The 24443-nt window shown below is 43.3% G+C and overlaps 1 protein-coding gene across 3 annotated transcripts in view; it reads right to left on the bottom strand.

Annotated features, from left to right (window-relative positions):
• Window positions 1-16994, bottom strand: part of HEXB (hexosaminidase subunit beta) — a 42681-nt gene extending 25687 nt beyond the window's left edge. For 2 of the 3 annotated variants that reach the window (XM_033852942.2, XM_033852943.2), the window contains exons 1-5: window positions 16647-16994; window positions 12794-12939; window positions 7837-7902; window positions 2205-2251; window positions 1819-1929 (exon numbers count right to left, since the gene is read on the bottom strand). In XM_033852942.2, coding sequence (XP_033708833.1) covers window positions 1819-1929; window positions 2205-2251; window positions 7837-7902; window positions 12794-12939; window positions 16647-16897 — 621 coding nt within the window. In that variant the 5' untranslated portion in view covers window positions 16898-16994. The remainder of the gene's footprint in view (window positions 1-1818; window positions 1930-2204; window positions 2252-7836; window positions 7903-12793; window positions 12940-16646) is intronic. The other variant, XM_033852944.2, reaches the window with a different exon arrangement.
• Window positions 16995-24443: the final 7449 nt, after the last annotated feature.

Below are 24443 nucleotides of genomic sequence, written 5' to 3'. Positions count from 1 at the left end.
AACAAAATGGCAGTAAGTACATATCCATCAATAATTACTTTAAGGGAAGACATATGGGAACATATGTTTATGTATGACTGATTCACTTTGTTATAAAGCAGAAACTAACACACCATTGTAAAGCAATTATACCCCAATAAAGATGTTAAAAAAAAAAATTTAACCAAAAAAAAAAACAAACAAACAAAAACAAAAAAAAAAAATAATTACTTTAAATGTAATTGGACTGGGGCTTCCCTGGTGGCACAGTGGTTAAGACTCTGAGTTCCCAATGCAGGGGGCCTGGGTTCAATCCCTGGTCAGGGAACTAGATTCCCACATGCGTGCCACAAATAAGAGTTCTCATGCCACAACTAAGAAGTCCCGCGCCGCAACTAAGGAGCCTGCGAGATGCAACTAAAGGAGCCCACCTGCTGCAACTAAGACCGGTGCAACCAAACAAATAAATATTTTTAAAAAATTTAAAAGATGATTGGCTCTTAAACAAAAATGTAATTGGACTAAATTCTCCAATCAAAACACACAGAGACGACTCAGCCATAAAAAAATGAAATCTTGCCTTTGTGACAACATGGATAAATCTAGAGGATATTATGTTAAGTGAAATACATCAGACAGAGAAAGACAAATATCAATGATCTCACTTATATGTGAAATCTAAAAAACAAAACAAAATGAAACAAAAGTAGATTCATAAATACAGAGTGGTTGGCAAGAGGGAGGAGGGTAAGGGGGTGGGGGAAAATAGGTGAAGGGGATTAAGAGGAACAAACCTCCAGCTATACAATAAAGTCAAGGGGATGTAATAATATTGTAATAACTCTGTATGGGGAGAGATGGATACTAGACTTATGATGATCGTTTCATAATGTATGCTAATGTCAAATCATGATTTAGTACACCTGAAACTAACATAATGTTGTATGTCAACTATATTTCCGTAAAAAAAAGAAGTCATATTATACGTTAAGGTATTCATTTTTTAAGTTTAAAATGAGATAAATGGGACATAAAAATTTATGTCAATCTTTGGTAAATGAAATTATGGGATCGCTACTTATTTTATGCATATCTATGTTCAAACTCTTTACACTAAGCATATATTTCTTTCATAAAAATTACAATAATGTCTTTTGGAGAAAGAAATTCAGAGTTTTAATGTAAACATAAAAATAATTTTTTTTATAACATAGTGTGTTCATAAATGATCAGGTGAAGGTGCAGAAAAACATGGCCAGAAAACCTCCCGATCCCTACAAACTGGCAGTGATGGTGGGGATGAACCAATGAAAAGAGAAAATAGTTAATGTCTACCTTGCCCCCAAGCTCCCACCACCTGAAGTTCCATATTCCTTTGCAACACTTCCTTAGGTATGAAGCTGCTCTCAGATTCCTTTCTAGGCCACTTTAAAAAAAGCAACTGGAGATCACAAAATTAAAAACAACTAGAGGTACAATGACCATATATTCCTAACCAGAAGTCTAGACCCATGATTTGACAAATGATTCACAGAGGGCCAGTGGGCACTATTAAAACTGAGTCTTTCTCTTAACAATGCTGACTGAATACTGGTTAAGCCCCTCTCCCACCCCAATGAAAACAAGAGAGTGATTCCCTAAGGGAGCCTCCACTTCTCAGTAGAGGAAATATACTTCCCAGGGGAGGGAGGGAAGAAAGCCCAGTGCTTATACTTAGTATATGGAAAATGAATCCCCTGTTCCAACCTGCACAACAGCATATGTAACCAACGTAAAGTAACAACATTAAAGGACACATCTTCAGAATAGACAGTGGATTAAAATAAAATAATTACCTACCAGAGTTTTAAAAATACTCTTAATGGACAGAAAGTGTCTGGATGTATCAATTAAAATTCCTCTATGAGGAAACCTTGGAGAATCTACAATGTTGGATTCATTGACAGTGAACTAAAAGACAAAAGAAAATTTTTATTTATTTTGTCTTACATAAAATGTGTACTCATTTTATTTATGTAATAAATAAATTATACCTATCTATGCAAGTATTGGATAAAAGATTAATTTAAAACCAACAAAAAGTGTGAAATATACATTTACCAGATAAGATACACACTAGGGGAGAAAAAACATTCAAGAAGTAATAAACAGCTAAAAAGTTTATATTTTTCCTATAGTATTATATCTACCCAATAATGTTAGGAACATAAAATAATCATACTTACAGTCCCATAAAAATCTTGATAAATTAACTGGCTAAAGGTCTCTAAACCTAGGGAAAGTAAAATTTATAATTTATTGCATTAATTTATAAAAGAGACAATAAAAGATGTATTATCCGTACACAGAACCATAAGCAGAAAAGGCAAATAAAATTAAATGTTATACATATACCCTGTAGCATATTTTCTAAAATCAAAGTTCAATTTAAAAAAATCCCTGTGCCATCTAATAAAAATGCTTTACTTCATTGTACCCATACCCTTGGTTTTGTCTGAACGATAAACACAAAATAGTGATTTAATAAAACAAAATGCCAGTTCCTTAATAAACTTATAGCACTGTAAGAAAGAACTCTTATCATAAAATAGTATAGGCACTTTAGAAGTACCTAAACTTAACAGAGGGCAAAGAGGCTCAGAGAACACCATGAAACTATAGATAAAGGCCCAACTTACAGTGTTTTATTTATACCTGCAAAGACTATCTCCTGACCATTTTTTATTCAAGTGCATTGTTCTCTATATTACAGGCCAACTCCTCTATCTGGCCTTGACTTTACCAAAATTCATCATTCTAGCTGACAACTATATTGCCAAGGAAAATTTTAACCTAAGAATACAGGCATAGGGAATTGCCCGGTGGTCCAGTGGTAAAGAACCCACTGGACCAATGCAGGGGATGCGGGTTCAATGCCTGGTCATGGAACTAAGATCCCACATGCTGCGGGGCAACTAAGCCCGTGTGCCACAACTACTGAGCCCGCGTGCCTCAACTAGAGAGAGAAAACCTACACGCCACAACTAGAGAGAAACCCATGAGCCGCAACGAAAGATCCCGCACGCCGCAACGAAGATCCCGCGTGCCACAACTAAGATCCGATGCAGCCATAAATTTAAAAATATATACATAAATTTAAAATAAAAGAATACAGGCATACCTCATTTTATTGCACTTCACAGATACTGCATTTTTTACAAATCAAAGGTTTGTGGCAACTCTGCATTGTCAGATGATGATCAATATTTTTTAGCAATAAAGTATTTTTAAATTAAGGTATGTACCTTGTTTTTTTTAGACATAATACTATTGCACACTTAAAAGACTACAGTATAGTGTAAACATAACCTTGATATCCACTGGGAAACCAAAAAATTTGTGTGATTCCCTTTATTGAGATAGACACTTTACTGCAGTGGTCTGGAACCAAACCCACAATATCTCCAAGGTTTGCCTGTAGTTCAAAGTCAAATGAAAGAGAAGATGTGACAACATACCACAGAAATACGAAAGATCACAGGAGACTACTATGACAAACTATATGCCAACAAATCTGACAACTTAAAAGAAATGAATATATTCTGAGAGAGAGAAAACTTACCAAGACTGAATTATGAAGAAACAGAAAATCTGAGCAAACTGATTACTAGGAGATTGTATCAGTAATCAAAAATCTCCCAACAAACAAAAGTCTAGGACCAGAAGGCTTCACTGGTGAATTCTACCAAACATTTAAAAAAGATTTGGGCTTCCCTGGTGGTGCAGTGGTTGAGAGTCCGCCTGCCGATGCAGGGCACACGGGTTTGTGCCCCGGTCCGGGAAGATCCCACATGCCACGGAGCGGCTGGGCCCGTGAGCCATGGCCGCTGAGCCAGCGCGTCCAGAGCCTGTGCTCCGCAACGGGAGAGGCCACAACAATGAGAGGCCCGCGGACCGCAAAAAAAAAAAAAAAAGATTTAATTTTTTGGATGTGACACCAAAAGCAAAGGAAACAAAAGCAAAAATAAACAAGTGGGACTACACCAAAGTAAAAAGCTTCTGCACAGCAAAGGAAATCATCAACAAAATGAAAAGGCAATCTGGGACTTCCCTGGTAGTCCAGTCAGTGGGTAACACTCCACGCTCCCAATGCAGGGGACCCAGGTTCGATCCCTGGTCGGGGCACTAGATCCCACATGCATGCTGCAACTAAGAGTTTGCATGCTGCAACTAAGGATCCCGCATGCCAAAAAGAGGATCCCACGTGCTGCAACTAAGACCCAGTGCAGAATGAATGAATGAATGAATGACAGCCCTTTATCTCCCCCCTCCAAGAAAAATGAAAAGGCAATCTACCAAAGGATGAAGATACTTGCAAATCATATATCTGTTAAGGGGTTCATATATAAAGAACTCATACAACTCAACAGCAAAAAAACAAACAATCCAATTAAAAAATGGGTAGAAGATGTGAACAGATATTTTTTCAAGGAAGACCTACAAATAGCCAACAGATATAAGAAAAGGTGTTCCACATCACTAACCATCAGGGAAATGCAAATCAAAGCCACAGTAGGGCTTCGCTGGTGGCGCAGTGGTTCAGAGTCCGCCTGCCGATGCAGGGGACACGGGTTCGTGCCCCGGTCCGGGAAGATCCCACATGCCGCGGAGCGGCTGGGCCCAGTGAGCCATGGCCGCTGAGCCTGCGCATCCGGAGCCTGTGCTCCACAACGGGAGGGGCGCGACAGTGAGAGGCCCACGTACCGCAAAAAAAAAAAAAAAAAAAAAAAAAAAAAAAACACAGTAACATATCACCTCACACCTGTTAGAATGACTGTTCTCAAAAACACAAGAAATAACAAGAACAAGGGTTGCTGAGGACGTGGAGTAAAAGGATCCCTCATGCACTGTTCACAGGAATGTAAATTGGTGCAGCCACTACAGAAAACAGTATGGAGGTTCCTCAAAAAACTAAAACTAGAACTACCACATGACCCAGCAATTCTACTTCTGGGTATTTATCCAAAGAAGACAAAACTCTAACCCCCCAAACATATGTACCTCTATGTTCATTGCCGCATTACCATAGCCGAGATATGGAAACAACCTGTCCATCAATGGATGTATGGATAAAGATGTGGTATATATATATATATACACAACGGAATATTATTCAGCCATAGAAAGAAGGAAATCCTGCTATTTGGGACAACATGGATGGAACTTGAGGGCATTATGCTAAATGAAATAAGTCAGAGAAAGACAAACACTGAATGATCTCACTTAGATGTGGAATCTTAAACAAACAAACAAAAACCAAGCTCATAAATATAAAGAATAGCTTTGTGGTTACTAGAGACGGGGGTAGGGGGTAGGCAAAATGGGTGATGGGGGTCAAAAGGTACAATCTTCGTTTATAAATAAATCCTAGGGATGTAAGGTACAGCATGGTGACTATAGTTAAAAAATACTGTGTTGCCTATTTGCAAGTTGCTAAAAAGAGTAAAATCTTAGAAGTTCTCATCGTAAGAAAAACAGTATTTTTCTAACTATGTGTGGTGACAATGTGAACTTACTGTGGTGATAATTTTGCATTATATACAAATATCAAGTCATTGTGCTGTATACCTGAAATTAATATAATGTTATGTCAATTATACCTCAAAAAAAATAGGAAAGAATAAAAAGTTCAACGTCATTTTTGCTACGCCTCCCTCCCACCCCCAATACAGGCCCAAACCAGGAGGAATAACTTTGGAATTTTCTGTTAAGTGGCAATACACTCAATTATCATTTAGAGCACGTTTGTTACTTTCGAAGTCTGACAGTAAGCAGAAAATAAGGCCTTCCTGGACTAGATTCACAAAATGCTCTCAAAAGTTCTATTATTTTGATGTGGATCAGGGCAAACATCAATAAAGCCGTTTTCCCTAACAGGCCCCAGACAAGACGGGCACATCAGACCGACAGAAGCTTAAAATCACATAACATTATATATAGATGATCTACATGATAGTGTTTGTAGTTACATTTGCGGTAAACATCTATAGCTATTTTCATGTCATATTTTGAAATAAGATCATAATCATACGATTATTATGACTATAATACATATAGCAGTAACAATGATTATAATCATACCATTATTATTATGACTACAAAACACATAGCAGTATAACATTGATCATTTTATTCTAGATAACACTCACCTGAGTCAAATCCAAAGCCTTCTTTATTTTTAATAACTTTGGTTGGTTTGCTCACATTAAAGAAAATTACTCTCCTTTCTCAAAACTATACTAATTTGGAAGCCAGTACAACAAAATCTTATCTACTTGAAAGAAGAGGTAATAGCAGCTTTTGAACAGCAAAAATGAACGTCCCATGCCCAAACTTCGAAGTTCAGACTGAAAGTCACAGGAAAAGCTTTTAAGGTTCCTCTCTGCCCACTACCTCCAATCACTCTAGAGTATATTTTTATCTTTTCATGCTATTCCTGCAAACTTCGTTATATTTCTAAATCCACAGGAATTTAAAATGGGGGAAGGGTTCTCTTCTTTTCTCAGCCATCATGGTGTGTATGGTTGACTCTGTTCCTGACCTTGTCTTCTCACAACACTCCTAGGATCAAATGATTCCTGGCCAAGAAACAGAAGCAGAATCGTCCCATTCCCCAGTGCATTCAGATGAAAGCTGGTGATGAGATCAAGTACAACTCCCATGAGGAGACAGTGGAGAAGAACCGAGTTGAGCTGAAGGACTCTCACATGCGATGGCACATGCATTTATGCTGCATCTATATCACTAGCATCTTACCACATCAAGCTGAAAACATCACCACCACATGGACAGTTGGACATGTTTTACTGGGAAAATGATTATTCTCTTTGTTTTCATGCTTCTGCACTAATAGGTTGGTTCAGAAAAAAATACGTGAGTATATTTTTGTTTGAATGTATAAACAAATGCAGAAGGGACATGCTTGCTACTGAAGGCAGCAAGAAGTGATGATAAAACAAAATTCCTTAATCAGAGCAGGTCAGAGCCGTTTATAACTCTATAAACATTATAGTCCTGGGGCTTCCCTGGTGGCGCAGTGGTTAAGAATCCGCCTACCAGCCCTGGTCCGGGAAGATCCCACATGCCGTGGAGCAACTAAGCCCATGCGCCACAACTACAGAGCCTGCACTCTAGAGCCCACGAGCCACAACTACTGAGCCTGTGTGCCACAACCACTGAAGCCCGCACACCTAGAGCCCGTGCTCTGCAACAAGAGAAGCCACCACAATGAGAAGCCCACGTACTGCAATGAATAGTCCCCACTCACCACAACTAGAGAAAGCCCACGTGCAGCAACGAAGACCCAACACAGCCAAAAATAAATGAATAAAATAAATAAATTAAAAAAAAAAAAATTATAGGGCTTCCCTGGTGGTGCAGTGGTTGAGAGTCCGCCTGCCGATGCAGGGGACGCGGGTTCGTGCCCTGGTCCGGGAAGATCCCACATGCAGCAGAGCGGCTAGGCCCGTGAGCCATGGCCACTGAGCCTGCGCTTCTGGAGCCTGTGCTCCTCAACAGGAGAGGCCACAGCGGTGAGAGGCCCGTGTACCGCAAAAAAAAAAAAAAAAAAAATTATAGTCCCAAGAACATCAATGAATTACAGCATTATGAATGTAATAACCTTCAAGCATTTTTAAAAAGTCAAATGATCTTTCTCCCATGCTTTAAGTGGTATATATTTAATGGCATTGTTTTGGAAATACCCAACAAATCATTCTGTAAAGAGCCCAAGGAAGCAAAGTTTTGCTGTGCTTCATTTCCCAAAGTGGCAACTGAAAACATTTCCTTACTAGAAAATAACAATGACATAGAACTTACCTCGTAATACGCCCCAAACTCTGTTGGCAGTGAGCGAGGCCACTGGTCCTTTCACAAGTAAAGTATCTGTATTGGAAAAAAAAAAATGTTTCTTGTATGGTGACAGATGGTAACTAGACTTATCATGGTGATCATTTCGAAATGTCAAATCACCATGTTGTGTAACAGGAGCTAACATGGTGTTGTAAGTCAATTATACTTCAAAAGCAAACAAACTCATAGAAAAAGAGATCAGGTTTGTGGTTACCAGAGGGGGGTGGTAGTGGGAGAGGCAATTGGATGAAGGCGGTCAAAAGGTACAAACTCCGTTATAAGATAAATAAGTACTAGGGCTGTAATGCACAACACGATGAATACAGTAAACAGGGCTGGATGCAGTATATGACAGCTGTTAAGAAAGTAAATCCTAAGAGTTCTCATCACAAGGAAAACAATTTTTTTCTTTCTTTAACTTTGTATCTATATGAGGTGACGGATGCTCACTAAATTTACTGTGATAATCATTTCATGATATAAGTCAAATCATGACGCTGTACACCTTAAACAGTGCTGTCGATTATATCTCAAAACTGGAAGAAAAAAATGTTTGTTTTTAATCCCTCAATAACACACATTTCCCTAAACATATAATTGGTATTTCTGGATCATTCTTTTCTCCTGAGCTCCAGACCTGTTTCTCCAGCTGCCTCCTGTACATCCTCACTTAGAAGTCCTATAGGTTCCTTTAACTCCACATGCCCCACTCTGCACTCTTCCCTCTTTCACCTGTCGGGCTCTGGGCTCATCGCGCACCACACTCCGACCAGCTGATTTGCTCAAGTCAGGAACTTGGGTGTCACCTCCATGATTCCTCATTTTCCCCTGCAGGAGAGTTATTCTCTCCAACTACCCCACTACAGAGTAGGGTCCTACTTAAGCTAAGAATTTAAGTCAAAAGTGCAAACTCCTCAGTGCCCATAATTCCTTGGTGAAGCCTCCAGTATCACTCAATCTTCCATTCCCTCTAAGGCCAGAGAGTCTTCTCTACTCTGTCCCTTCCCTCCCTGTGCTCCCCTACTTGCCCTGTACCTACCTTCCCCCAACATTATCCTAAATCTTCCTTAAGACTCAATTCTTTTTTTTTTCAAATATTTATTTTTTTAATTTATTTATTTTTGGCTGCTTTGGGTCTTCGTTGCTGCGTGCAGACTTTCTCTAGTTGCGGGGAGTGGGGGGCTACTCTTCTGCTGTGGTACACGGGCTTCTCATTGTGGTGGCTTCTCTTGTTGTGGAGCACGGGCTCTAGGCGCGCGGGCTTCAGTAGTTGTGGCATGCAGGCTCAGTAGTTGTGGTTCGCGGGCTCTAGAGCGCAGGCTCAGTAGTTGTGACGCACAGGCTTAGTTGCTCTGAGGCATGTGGTATCTTCCTGGACCAGGGTTCAAACCGGCATCCCCTGCATTGGCAGGCGGATTCTTAACCACTGCGCCACCAGGGAAGTTCCAAGACTCACTTCTTAACTCACTATAGCTTAATTCAGCTTTGTCCCACTCAATAAAAAGTTCACATCCATCTAAAACGGGGCTCCAGTTAGCTGCTTCTGGGCAAAGGGGGCACTAATCTCTCAATCCTTGAAATCATACTCTGCCTGAGGTTACCCCAATAGTCATCTTAGTCTTTGGAGAGGTTTGGGATGGAATCATCCACAGATAAAGGAAAGCACCAGAAAGCACAGAGAGATCGAAAGCTAAAGGGGTGTGACAGATGCAGACTTTGCCACGGTAGAGACATTCAAGGGCTGCAGGTTAATGATTTAATAGCGTATTTGGGCTGCATCCTCCTCCTCCACCACCCTGACCACCCCAGGCTGCCCCACGATAATTGGCTACAGGTAGGGAAAACCGTTCTATCAACAGCCAGTAATCAGGTAACAGTCTTCTGACAAGGTAGCCTTTGCCATCAGAAGAACAGAGTCATGAGTTAGCTAAAGGCCAGGCTAAGAATGCTATAGCTATTATGACCACAATCTAACCACGATTCTCCCCCTCTATACCCAATTCTTAGTTAGCTACCTAGATAGAGCTTACCATTCCACCGGTCACTGTTTAAAAGCCAGTTTTTGCCACATTACAGTTTTGAGATAGCCTGGAATTAGTCAGCCTAAAGAGTTATCTAAAAACATTAACATGTGGCATGTACCTCATGCCAATTATTTTCCAATAGCTGAGGACGGGCTGATATTTAAAAGGATTCTGATTCAACTCAACGCAAAAACCGCAGATATAGAGCAGTTAGAAGGAGATTTTGGTTTCTAAATATATGGACAAATAAGCTATAGAATTTCAATTTTTATTTCAAAGCCAAATTCTTAGTGTTAACAGTGATTACCTCCCTGACAGGGGATGGGAGACATCTTTTTTTTTCAGTTATCCCTTTCTGTACTTTTTGCACCACACTGTGGTTTTGAAGGGGGTACATACAAATAACAGTAATGGGTTCCTCTTTTTAAAATAATAAAATGTGGGCTTCCCTGGTGGCGCAGTGGTTGAGAGTCCACCTGCCGATGCAGGGGACATGGGTTCGTGCCCCGGTCCGGGAAGATCCCACATGCCATGGAGCGGCTGGGCCCGTGAGCCATGGCCGCTGAGCCTGTGCGTCCGGAGCCCGTGCTCTGCAACGGGAGAGGCCACAACAGTGAGAGGCCCACGTACCGCAAAAAATAATAATAATAAAATGTTACGGATAAGGCTAAAATCCCCTTTGAGATGACCACTCAACTCCCCCTATTTTCCTCAGAGGAAATATCAGGCCTTTTCTTAGGCATTTTCATACACATACATGTAACAAGAAAATACAGTACTGCTTTATGTGTGCCTTCTTTTGCATGTTGGTATATAAATGGTATCCTCCTGTACATATTATATAAATTTCTTTGTCCAACTCAGCAATTTATCTTCGCAAGTTCTCCACATCTGTTCTTTATAACTCCACTTCTTTATTCTTAATTGTTGTACAGTATTCTCTAGTGTCAACTGACAAGATATATTTAGCCATTCTTCTAGTGATGAACATTTAGTTTTGCTTATAGATCTTCATCATTGCAGGCAAACTGCATGGAACATTCTTGATGTATGTAATTATTTCTCTACGGTAGAAATTAGTCTATTTCTGGTTCTGAGGGTATGCATATTTTTATTTTAATTGATGATGCTGTAACACTTGTCACTTTCTCCAAGATTTCCTCATACTCTTGGACAACGGTTGATATCTTGTTATTTCCATTTGTGTGTGTTACTTTTATCATCATCATCAACTAGTTTGAAACTAGTTGATCCTTTAACCAGAAAATTTCACAGGCAGCTTGTCTCCAGAAGCTTCCCTTTCAGAAAAAAGAGGGTTTGAAAAGCTGAATGGAAGATAGGCTATAACTCCCCAGCCTCGATATGTTCCATTTTTTGGAATTTACAATATGTCATTGTATTGCCTGTCAGCAAAGATTCCTTGGTAATTTAATGACCATTTCTCAATTCAGATTGCAAAACCTAATTAATAAAGTGTCTGAGTGCTGACTGTCAAGTAAAATCCCATGGCTGATGTTGGCAAATCATCCTGTTTCTCTTCTAAGAACCGCTACAGAATTGAAGAGAAATTAAGTTATTTTTCAGAGCTGTATTAAGAAATCTCATCTCTATTGAGAGGATGAAGCGATGTACTTAATTGTCTGTGAGGCAGTCTGAGAACAAAGGAGTCACTCTTTTCTCTAAGATATGCATTTTCCTTTCTATTTTTACACCTGACTCACCAGTCTGCTCTTTCTGCACTAATCTTATATCACCCATTGATTGCTCTTTGATTCCTTGATACAATTCCACATTATTCCCAGTCAGTACACTCTACGGAAAAGGGCTGCCCATTTGTTTATTCCTTCTAGAACAATTTAGGAAAAGCCTTAGAGAATAATGTTTTAGGCAAACAAGAAGAATCATGTAGCTAAATGTTGATTACATTGTCAATCAATATAAATGAAGATGAAACATATATAATACAACATAAATATAAAAGAAAATGCAACACTTCACCCCTCCCAGTTCTGCATTATCTTTGTGTCAAGTTAAATTATAAATAGAGATCATGCCAGGACTGCCCTGGCGGTCCAGTGGTTAAGACTCCGTGCTTCCACTACAGGGGGCAGAGGTTCGGCTCCTGGTCTGGGAACTAAGATCCTGCATGGCTCCTGGTCTGGGAACTAAGATCCCGCATGCCGTGCAGCACAGCCAAAAAAGAAAAAACGAGAGCATGCCTATCAGCACAGACTTGTCTTCAAAGTAAACACCTAGATGCCCAAAAATCAGGGATAAGCCAGGTAAGTTTTGACACATCCGTACAGTTGGTAGAACATTATTCAGAGGCTAAAAATGCTGTCATAGAAAAATATTTAGTGAAATACATGTTTGTAATGGACTGTTATGCAAAACAGAAAAACCACAGGTACAGAACTACCCCTTTTTCATGCCACTGTTTACCATATGTTTCTATTTATATCTATGTAAAATATTTCAATGTATCACTCTGCAAAAAAAAAAAATCTGAAATAACAGTGGTTAACTCTGAGTGCTGGGGTTATGAGTAATTTATTTCCTCCTCTTCACTTACTGTACTTAAAGATTTCCTACAACAATTATGTATTCGTTTTGCCATCAGACTTTAATGGTAATTTTCTTTTTTTTTTGCGCCACACCTCACGGCATGTGGGATCTTAGTTCGCTGACCAGGGATCGAACCTGTGCCCCCTGAAGTGGAGGCAGAGAGTCTTAACCACTGGACCGCCAGGGAAGTCCCCTAATGGTAATTTTAAAAATAGGAATTATAAACTCACTGGTCAAGAGCTCACAATAGTTCACGGCATGCAGCCAGCTTCTGGCACTCGAGCCTGTGACAAGCAGCTTTGTTTACAATACATTCACATGACGTAGGTACTCACAGGACTCATCCGAAGAGATCTTGGGGAAAGCGTCACACTCTGGGTCCAGGACAACCGAGACTTGAAGTTGCTGCAACTCCACTCCAACACGAAGATCAGCAGAGCCATGATGCCGCTTGTAGAAACCAAAAATATAGTCATAATATCTGTGTGAGAGAGAAAGTCAAACAAAATTTTAAAGCACTGTAGCCAAGTTTTAAATACATATGTGGTAGCAGACACTGTCGTTGACTCCGCAAACCCTGCTACCCCATATCAGTCCAACTAGAGGCTCTCACCCCAAGCTGCACATTAGAATCACATGGAGGGCCTTTTGCAAACAAGTACTGATGTCCAGACCTTCAGAATCAGAATCTCCGAGAGCATGATCCAGGCACAAAGATTTTAAAAGTCCCCCTGCCACAATCCCAAGTGACTCCTATGAAGTCCCCATTAAGGACCAATAACCAAACTAATAATCCTGGGTGTGCAAGTCAATTCTGACCAGTGATGGGGCAGGGGTGGGAGGACGGGGGGAGGATGCTTCCTCTCCTAAGTGAGCCCCAAGAAGAAAACTTCTCTGTACGTGATACTTAGACCAGCTGCAGCCACACCAAAGATGGCAGAGCAGAGGTGGAAGGAATACGGATTTCCTAATCATACTGTTGAGCCACTTAGCCAACCAGCCCTGAAATCCTGCCTGCTTTTATATTTCCATAATGCAAGAGATAATAGGTTTTCTTTTTGCTCAAGCCATAATGAGTCAGGGTTCCTGTTACCTTCCAACAAAAGTATCCTAGCTAATACACAAACACCACAGAATTCTCACTAGGGCCTTGAAAATTTACCTTCTGCCGGTACCCGAATAGCAGAGAAGGAGGATATTAAATAAACATTTGAAGGTGCTAGAAGATACAAGATCACACAGGCCTCAAAGCCTATGATATTTAATAGATTTTGATAAGCCAGAAGGTTGTATATGCTACTTATATGTAAGACCATCTTGTGTTTTTCCAGGGACGTAAGGAGAGCTGGGAGAGTTCTGATGAACTTGGAAGTCAGTGTATGGAAGTTAACCAGTGAGACAGTGGAACAGATGAAGGTGCTGAGGACCTTTGTCGTAAGAAAGCCTTGACAGATTGAAAAGGAAATTAAGATCACTAAACTGTATACTTAGAAACGGTTAAGACAGTGATCTTATGTATATTTTACCACAATTTTTAAGGGAAATTACAGCTGCCAGCGGCTTTGAGATTTGAGTTAGGTGCTGGCTTGTCCCACATAAGGAAAATCTTGGCTCTGCATATTAAAACTCTTAACAGAAAACTCAAAGGGTTCTGGTGCAATGGTGTGCAAGGTCTGTGGGTTAATTTAGCTTTTCAGGAACTGAGGGAGCAAAGCTATTTGTTCATTTAAAAAAATGAGCAACTAGGGACTTCCCTGGTGGTGCGGTGGTTAGGAATCCACCTGCCGGTGCAGGGGACGCGGGTTCGAGCCCTGGTCCGGGAAGATCCCACATGCTGTGGCAACAAAGAGTTAGCCCCAGCTCGCCGCGACTGGAGAAAGCCCGCGCGCAGCAAGGAAGACCCAACACAGCCATAAATAAATAAAATTTAAAAAGAAAAAAATGAGTAACTAAAAAAAAAAAAAAAAAAGAGTAACTAGCATGTGACAGATCTTGTTCTAGAAGCTGAGGAAGCAGCCACGCACCAAACAGACAGAACTCTGCCTGCAAAATGCATAGTGTTTCAAAGCAGGGTTTGAGATAGAAACTGGGCTCTTCAGGAGCCAGAGAATCTGAACAAACTTGTGTGTTCCCCACGGCCTAGAGCTTCTGGAACAACCCCATCATGCTTTTACCCTGAAGTAGAGACTGCCCCTCCTGAGTTCCTAGAATGCTCACCTGAATGCTTCCAAGTCTTAGCCATTAGGGCTAATGTTTTATTTTTTTTAAGATCTTTATTGGGGTACAATTGCTTTACAATGGTGTGTTAGTTTCTGCTTTATAACAAAGTGAATCAGCTACACGTATACATATATCCCCATACAGGCCTAATGTTTTATAACCTGCTTCCTAACAATGCAGGGTATAATTAATAGCTGCTTCACACACATGGCATGAATTAGTTAGGCAATCCTCAGATAAGTACCTGCACTGCCTTGAGATGCCAAGATTTGTTTTTAAACCGTCTCACAGCTGATTCAAGTTCTGGTTATCTAACCGTGGTTAACTTAAGTCTTCCACGCTTTCTTGCTCCGGACGCGCTTTCTTGCTCCGGACAGGCTCCGGACGCGCAGGCTCAGCGGCCATCACTTCAGCTTATTACCGAGTCCTTACTTTACTAGCACGATGGCACAGAAGGAAAATCCACATTTATGAACTGAGTCCCAAAGCAAATATGGTGTGTTTGTTCTTAAAAGATTTCCTAGTCATGATCTTCCATTAGATGGCCTGCGGGTACTTTTTCCTTCTCGATACCCCAAGGCAACCAACCACCCTGATTTTACTTCTTCATCCAGGCTCTAGCCATTCTGACCTGTTAGCAGATTCAACATCAAAGGCTCATTGGAGTATGCATCTAAACTGAGGGTAACAATCTCCCTTTAATTGTACACAACCGAAGGAGAAGAAAACGTCTCTGCCATCAACGTCTTGAGCCTCTTCCGCCTAAGCTCCAGGCCTACCTGGGGCCAGCAGGTGTTATTAAACTAGTTTTGCATCTTTCCACCAGCTGCTTGGTGTCCTGCAGGCACAATTAAACTATAATGACCTCTAGGAACAGAGGCGGCCAAAATCTGAGGGAGAAAAGGGGTAGTACTGTCGGCACCAAATTACAATCCTTCGGGGCACTGAACACCTTCAGGACAGTCCTGCCCACACAGGTCGCAGAGTGAGCCTTACTGAAACATCTCCCCAAGTGCAATCTGTCTTGTACATGGTGTAGTTAGCAAAGCTAGCGTCGTGACACTACACTGTAAATCAACTTTACATCAATTTAAAAAGGCAAAAAAACCCCAAAAGCTAGCACCGTGGGCTCCCTCCTCACTACACAATTCACCCTGTGGCCAACGGGTTTACAGACTAGAGGGCTGTGGAAATGTGAGATGATAAAGATCTAAACAAGATGCTGGGAGAGTTAAGCACATAAGTGCTTCTGGGAAACAAAAGGAGAAGCAGATACTGCAGCGCAGCGACCATATCAAAGTAGTTAGGTGAAAATATCCAGCATTTTGCATGGAATAGAGATTTGGGAAGGGAAGGGGAGGTTTGGGCGGTGCTCCAACCTACGGACTTTCTGCCATCTGAATTGTAGCCAGATTTGGGGAGGGGGAGAGATGGCCTATAAATGACAAGCAACTTTGGGGAACCCCTGGTCCCCAAGCTTTAAGCACTCATCTTCCTCTCTGAACTCCCTTCAAATAAACTGCCGTTTCCCTCCCTCCTCTTCGTCTACCCCATTCTCCTCTCCGAGGCGAACACGGCCACTGACCCTGAGCAACGTACTCCATCCACTCAGTATCCCGCACTCAAAGCAGGGTTCCAGAGCACCCAGGAAGCTCCTCAGGAGACAGGAGGGGAAGGGGAAGAGCTTGGGTTTCAGTTCGTGTTGGTTCGAGCCGGCTCTGCCATCTTCTAGACCTGTGACTGGTGGGGTCACTGGCCGACTCGGAGACTGTTTCCTCCCCTGTCGAATGGAGATTAGAGCGCCAGCGCGGCTGGATGGCTGTGCAGGTGGTAATAAGCGCTCAGGTGTTCCTCCTCTCGCCCCCCCCCCCACCCCGCGCCTGCACTGCGTCCCAGGGTAGTCTGTCTCTCCCCGTACCGGGGTCTCCGGGTCCCCTTCCCGCCCGGCCGCCCGTCGGGAGCACTCACCGCCGAAACGCTTCCTGCAGCAGTGAGCAGGAGGGGCCGGCCTTGGAAGTGGAGCTGTGGCCGAAGAAGAAGTTGTCGGGAGAGAGGTGCAGCACGCGCGGGGTGGTCTGCACGGAGAGAGGCATGGGCCAAAGACTCAGGTCCGGCGAGGCAGCGGCGACGGCGGAGGCGCGCACTGCCTGCACCGCCAGCGCCGCCAGCAGCTCCAGCAGCCTGGGGAGCCTCGGCCACCCCAGCCCGCGATGTTCCATGGCTGCTCAGCTGCTCTCTTCCGCGTTCGGCCAGGTATGCCCGAGCTGCTGCCCCGGTACCGGACTTCTCTTCCCCGGCGGGGAAGCAGAGAGCGCCACGCGCGCGCGCGTGAGTCAGAGTCAGCTGACTGTGTGTTCCGCCCCGGCTCCGCCTCCAGAGCGACCACCGCCCCGCCCCGCCCCGCCCCGCCCCAGCTGCCCTCCCCGCCCAGCCCAACCCCGGACTCTTCCAGGCGCTGAGCGGGACGCTGGCTTCGTGCCTGCAGCGCTCGCGGTCTCCTCCCGGCCTCTGGACTTAGAGAAACTGCACAACGCACGCCACGAACACCTAACTTCCCCCACCCCTAACACCAGATAACCGGGTGCTTATTTGCCCCTCAGTCTGGACTTTTCTATAACTGCAATAAAGCTTTAATTATTAAAGCCTCCCATCAGAACCCCTCAGGACAGAGTTTTGAACAGATGGGAAGTTAAAAGTTAGGCAGAAGATAGGGACTTCCCTGGTGGTCCAGTGGTTAAGACTCCCTGCTCCCAATGCAGGGGGCCCGGTTATATCTCTGGAAGGGGAACTAGATCGCACACCGGGCAGCTAAGATCGCGCACGCCGCAACTTAAGACCTGGTGCAGCCAAATAAATAAATATTTAAAAAAAAAAAAAGTTAGGCCGAAGATATTCCGTGAGAGAATGTGCAATATTGAATCTTTCCACTTAGACATAATCTCTGAATTTATAAAATTGTTTTATGCTTGTCGCCAAAGTCCCATAGTCTACTTTACCTGGGCTTTCTTATTTCTCGTTAGGCATGTTCCTAGACCTTTCACTCCTTTGTTGCTGGTGTTAATATAATCCCTCCTGACCCCTAGTTTGCCCCCAGAAATTAAAAAAGAATGAGGCAGACCTTTAGATATTGGCCTGGAAAGATCTTTCCACCTGCTGCTTATACCACTGACCTCACCCCTACCTCAACCAGTGTGGAAACACAGCTAGCGGCCAAAGTCTTCCTTGTAAAAGGTAAACTAAGTCATGTCACTTCTTTACTCAATACATGTCAATGGCTTGTTTCCCATTGTCCCTAGAATAAAATTAATCTCCTACCCCTACTTTTTTTTTTTTTGCGGTACGTGAGACTCTCACTGTTGTGGCCTCTCCTGTTGCGGAGCACAGGCTCCGGACGCGCAGGCTCAGCGGCCATGGCTCACGGGCCCAGCTGCTCCGCAGCATGTGGGATCTTCCCGGACAGGGGCGCAAACCCGTGTCCCCTGCATCGGCAGGCGGACTCTCAACCACTGCGCCACCAGGGAAGCCCACCTACCCCTCCTTCTTACCCTCCTCCCACCATCCCCAATTTGTCATGGAATGTGAGATGCTATGATGGAGGAATCTGAACTGGGGGGAAATGAGAAATGTAATGACCGAAGGACTTGATTTGATGTGTGGAGATGAACCAGGGCCTGTCAGAGAACATCTCTTACGTGAGAAGAGATGGCACTAGCTACCCGGGGCAGGGTTTACTAGGAGGGCACTGCCGCCAGACCTGAATGTTAACCTGCCCTGCTCTCCACAGGAAGAGGTCTAGAGAGAGGTGAGGAGTTTGTTTTCTAGGGAAGAGCCAAGTTCTTGGGAGTTACGGACTAGCATTTGGTTTGTTCCCTGCCAGAGTCATCCAGTCTGGTCTGCAGCTTCGGAGGCTGAGAGATTGCAAGAGAACCACACACGAAATGTGAAGTTGACACTGAGTGAGGCTTCACTTCTCACTAGGACTTGCAGGCAGCTGGCGCTCATGGAAATGCTCTGGGAAGTGTGGTGTGGTGTGTGGAAGACGAGAAAATTCAGCTAGAAGCCTTCAGAAGAGCGCTAAACCGGAACTGCTTCCTTTTGTTGAAAATGTGCTGGTTAGAAGAAGGAACCATGGGCTCCCCTGGAGAACTGCCCCATCTGAGCAAGGGGGCATGTACCTGAAATGGCCTGCACAGACATGGGGATGAGGGGACACATGGTGACCCCTTTTGACACTTCATCGTGTCATGGGACCAGAGTGGGTTGGGGTAGAGTATACGGCCTGAGAACAAGCGTCACATACGTTAGGACAGCAGAAGGAACTCAGACAGGGACCTCCAGGAGAACAAACCACATAGACCTCATCAGCCCCGAGTCCCAGCATGAGAAGAGAGGCAGGAGTAACCAACAGCAAAGGAGGGGTTCCTTCCTGGTTTTACCAAGGTGCCAGACTCCACACGGGCAAGAAAATACTTTCCTAGTATCCACCAAGGAGTTCTCCCATTCCAAAGAGACAGAATCTGAGAACCAGGAAGCGGCTCAGATATCCAGCGGTCCTGAACCTCACTATGCCTCAGGCTCACCTAGGAGCTTAGGAAAAACACTGATGCTGGAGTTCAGGCCCAGATCTATTCATTAAGAATCAGCAGGTAGAAGATGAGGGCGATTCTTTTTTTTTCTTCTACAACTTTCTTGAGTATAATTGACATCCAATAGACTGCATAGATTCAAAGTGTACAGTTTGGTAAGTTTTAGGGATGTCACAGTGGAGCCATCGCCACAATCGATAATGGACATATCCATCACCCCCGCAAGTTTCTTCCTGCCTTCCGCAGTCCCTGCCCCCTGCCCCTACCCTCTCTACCCTCACCCCACTCCCACCTCACCTCCTGTCCACACAACTGCTGATCTGCTTTTGTAAACAAAAACTAGTTTGCGTTCTCTAAAATTTTAAAGAAATAGAACCATACAGTATGTTCTCTTCTTTGGTCCTGTTTTTTTACTCAGCATAATTTTTTTAAGATTCATACATGTTATAGTATTGGTACCAAACCAAATGTGGGTTCACTCGCCCTCACACAGTAAAGCCAATCTACTGACACTGGACTGTGGTGAAGGAAAGTGCAGCATTTATTGCAGGGCACCAAGCAAAAAGTCCAGGACAGCTAGTGCTCAAAAAACCTGAGCTCCCCAAAGGGTTTCAGCAAAGCATTTTTATTTTATTATTTTATTTATTTTATGCGGTATGCGGGCCTCTCACTTTGTGGCCTCTCCCATTGCAGAGCACAGGCTCCGGACGCACAGACTCAGCAGCCATGGCTCACGGGCCTAGCCGCTCTGCAGCATGTGGGATCTTCCCGGACCAGGGCCCGAACCCGTGTTCCCTGCATCAGCAGGCGGACTCTCAACCACTGCGCCACCAGGGAAGCCCTCAGCAAAGCATTTTTAAAGGCAAGCTGAGGGAGGGTCGCAGGGTATGTTATCAACTCTTGCACAGTTCTTTGATTGGATGATGGTGAGGTAACAGGGCAATGTCACAGGGGTTAATATTATGAATCCTCAGGCTCCAGTAGGTCTAGGGGCTATGTGCTCACGGTCATTAAATAGTTAACATCTTCCATTTGGTGGGAGGTTTTGTATCTGTAAAACAACTCAGGAAATGTACATCAGATACTATTATCTAAGTAATTCAGAGAGGAGCTAAAGCAGAGGATATGAGGGGGAAGTGTCTGTCCCGGGAAGGCCTCATAGGGTCCTGCTTCATTTCAGTATTTCTCACAGCAGGAGGCTCCTGGGGGCTCAGAGAAGCTATCATTTTAAAAGCCCTTCTTGGGCTTCCCTGGTGGCACAATGGTTAAGAAGCCACCTGCCAATGCAGGGGACACAGGTTCAAGCCCTGGTCCAGGAAGATCCCACATGCTGCGGAGCAACTAAGCCCATGTGCCACAACTACTGAGCCTGTACTCTAGAGCCCGCAAGCAACAATTACTGAAGCACACGCGCCTAGAGCCTGTGCTCTGCGACAATAGAAGCCACCACAATGAGAAGCCCGTGCACCACAACGAAGAGTAGCCCCCGCTCGACACAACCAGAGAAAAGCCTGCACGCAGCAATGAAGACTCAATGCAGCCAAAAATAAACATAAATTAATTAATTAAAAAAAAAAAGAAGCTCATGGGCACGGATGTTTAAAAAAAACAAAAATGGATTAAAGACCTAAATGTAAGACTGGACACTATAAAACTCTTAGAGGAAACCATAGGAAGAACACTCTTGGACATAAATCACAGCAAGATCCTTTCTGACCCACCTCCTAGAGTAATGGAAATAAAACCAAAAATAAACAAATGGGACCTAATGAAGCTTAAAAGCTTTTGCACAGCAAAGGAAACCATAAACAAGACAACCCTCAGAATGGGAGAAAATATTTGCAAACGAATCAATGGACAAAGGATTAATCTCCAAAATATACAAACAGCCCATGCAGCTCAATATCAAAAAAACAAACAACCCAATCCAAAAATGGGCAGAAGACCTAAATAGACATTTCTCCAAAGAAGACATACAGATGGCCAAGAGGCACATGAAAAAAATGCTCGACATCACTAATTATTAGAGAAATGCAAATCAAAACTACAATGAGGTATCCCTCACACTGGTTAGAATGGGCATCATCAGAAAATCTACAAACAATAAATGCTGGAGAGGGTGTGGAGAAAAGGGAATCCTCTTGCACTGTTGGTGGGAATGTAAACTGATACAGCCACTATGGAGAACAGTATGGAGGTTCCTTAAAAAACTAAAAATAGAACTACCCTATGACCCAGCAATCCCACTACTGGGCATATACCCAGAGAAAGCCATAATTCAAAAAGACACATGCACCCCAATGTTCATTGCAGCACTATTTACAATAGCCAGGGTGTGGAAGCAACCTAAATGTCCATCAGCAGATGAATGGATAAAGAAGATGTGATACATATATACAATGGAATATTACTCAGCCATAAAAAGGAATGAAATTGGGTCATTTGTAGAGACGTGGATGGACCTAGAGACTGTTATACAGAGTGAAATGAGTCAGAAACAGAAAACCAAATATCGTATATTAACACATATTTGTGGAATCTAGAAAAATGGTAGAGCTGAACCGGTTTGCAATGCAGAAATAGAGACACAGATGTAGAGAACAAATGTATGGACACCAAGGGAGGAAGGGGAGTGGGATGAACTGGGAGATTGGGATTAACGTATATACACTAATATGTATCAAATAGATAACTAATGAGAACCTGCTGTATAGCACAGGGAACTCCACTTAGCTGTACAGTAGAAACTAACACAACATTGTAAAACAGCAATACCCCAATTTAAAAAAGAAAAGATACACCACGTAAAAAGTAAAAACAAAACAAAAACAACGACAAACAAACCAAAAAGAAAAGCTGCTGGATGAGGCACACTGCTACAGTTCTTGGGATTTCCCTTCCCCCACCCCTGCACCTGTTCCCTATCTCCATCAGGTAACCCTGCCTGGGCTGGGTCCAGCCTCCTAATAGATCACAATCAAGGCATTTTATGGCTGAATATCAAAAAGCCAGGCTCCGTCCCTTTGTGGAGCAACAGAACAAGTTGTCCTTTCTCTGGGAGGCTTTGTCCCTTCCCAACCCACTCCTTATGGATTGTGGATGTCATATAACCTGAGATCATTTAGTTTAATATTATCCACTGCAAACAGTGTGATGCATGAGCGGCCAGTTAGCATTTGAAGCCCCCTAATCAGGAATCCACACTTCGGGGATGATTAGTGAGCATCTAAAGCACCCTAATCAAGAAGATACACTCCAGAATTATGGATTTGAATACTGCTTTTGAAATCTAACAGTAGAGGGTTGGTTAACTAGTGGAAGTAATGACTGGAATGATTCCCCATTGAAACGCAGAGTTGAAATCTGTGGCTGGCTAGAAAGACTGTCCTGGGCCCTACTGCCCTCACCTGAGCAAGTATGAGTGTAACAGGGAAGAGCCAATTTGACTCCACGTTGGATCTGTTTCTTTGACTTTAACCTTTGCTTTTGTTGCTTTTGTTATTATAATCATACATAATGGCCTGCCTCAGGGACCCTGCCCACCTGTGAATGGCTGCAGAAAAGAATTAACACATCCCCTCCCTGATGCAGGCCCTGTGAGATGTCTTGCAAGATAAATGGCCTTTTCACTTTACTTCCTCACCTCCTCCCCCTCTCTGTTCTAGAAAAGAAACTGGCATCCAGACCCCATAAGATGTTCTTTTGGAGACATTAGTATGCCATCTTCTCAGTCTGCTGGCTTAAAGCCAAATAAAGTCGTATTTTTTGCCTCAACACCTTGTCTCCTGATTTATTGGCCTGTCATGCGGCAAGCAGAGTGAGCTTGGACTGGGTAACATGAGGATCTGGCCAGCCCAGCCCAAGCCTTTGGAGCAGTACTTGACCCTCAGACGTTTGCTTGACTCTGCGGTTTTCCTCATCCCTGTGACCACATCCCCTGACCCAACCAGTAAGTTGGCTAATCCTGCTCTAAAAAATATTGTTCCTCCTTGGAGTGAATCTTCTCAAGCAAAGAGCTAGTTGGAATGCCTGAAGAGAGAGGGGACATTTCCCCCACTCACAAGAGAGCACTATATGATCATTTTTATACCTGCTTGTTAATAAACACTGTGACATACTTAGCAGAATTTGGTTTCAGATTCCATTTCATTGCAATAAACAACCTGGCAGCAAAATTGTCAAGAAGACGTAGTCTCCACTCTCTCGAATGCCAGAGGTGACCAGCATGTACAAGAATACCAAAAACAACAACAAATAAATTGCCCAATACTTACTTGCTTGTGAATGCTTTGGCTTAAGGTAATTTGCAACACGGCCCTTTTAGCCTGAAAACATACCTACAAGATGCCCTGAGATCTCCTACATCTGTATGTGAAGCAAAGACACAGAGTGACTGTGTCTGGCTGTGATTTCAGAGATGCAAAGCTAAAAAAGATTTTGCTCCCTGCTCAAATCCCTACGCTGATGGACATGTGGAGAGAATTGACCACAGTGAGATGCCTTCTAATTAGCTGCAATGACTGTGGCTGCCAGGACCAGCTCCACGGATGTCCCAAGGCTAGTACTCTGCAGGTTCTGATTGTGTGGGGTGTTGGGAAGGGATGGGGGAGGCGGGAGTAGGGACACCCGGCTGCTGAAGGGCTGGGGGAAGCCACACCTGCTCCGGTGGAACCTGATCCTGTTGTCTTTATGAGGACAAGACTTCCAACTGGTCCAAGTGAGTATTTTGTTGCTGGTAGACAATGAGAACCAGGCCTCCAATCACAGCTAAACTGTCACAGTCAACTTGACCTACTATTATGGAAATTGCTCCAATTATGTGCATCACATTTACATGTGAAATGACAACTAAGTGCTGGCCTAAGAGGCAAATTTTGCAAATGAAGCTGGTTGTTAACAAAATAGGGTAGTTTGTCCTTTGTTGTGATTATTTGTGACCCAGTGAGACAGCAGCCCTCCTCAAGCATTGCCTTGTGGCCTGTCATAAATTACTTGTCCCTCAAACACTTCCTATGGCTTGCAGACGAACCCCTTGAAATAAATGGGCTTCAATAACCAGTTTCAACAATTGTCCTGTGTCCAAGTAATAAAACATCTGGAAAATTGGGCTAAATGGATAAAACAGTTCTCTGTAATAAGTATCTGGCATCCTTGCAACTCTGTATAATGCATGTTTTTT

This window comes from Tursiops truncatus, chromosome 3, assembly GCF_011762595.2.
Source record: "Tursiops truncatus isolate mTurTru1 chromosome 3, mTurTru1.mat.Y, whole genome shotgun sequence".
Lineage (NCBI taxonomy): Eukaryota > Metazoa > Chordata > Mammalia > Artiodactyla > Delphinidae > Tursiops > Tursiops truncatus.
This window is presented reverse-complemented; position numbering and strand designations above follow the sequence as displayed.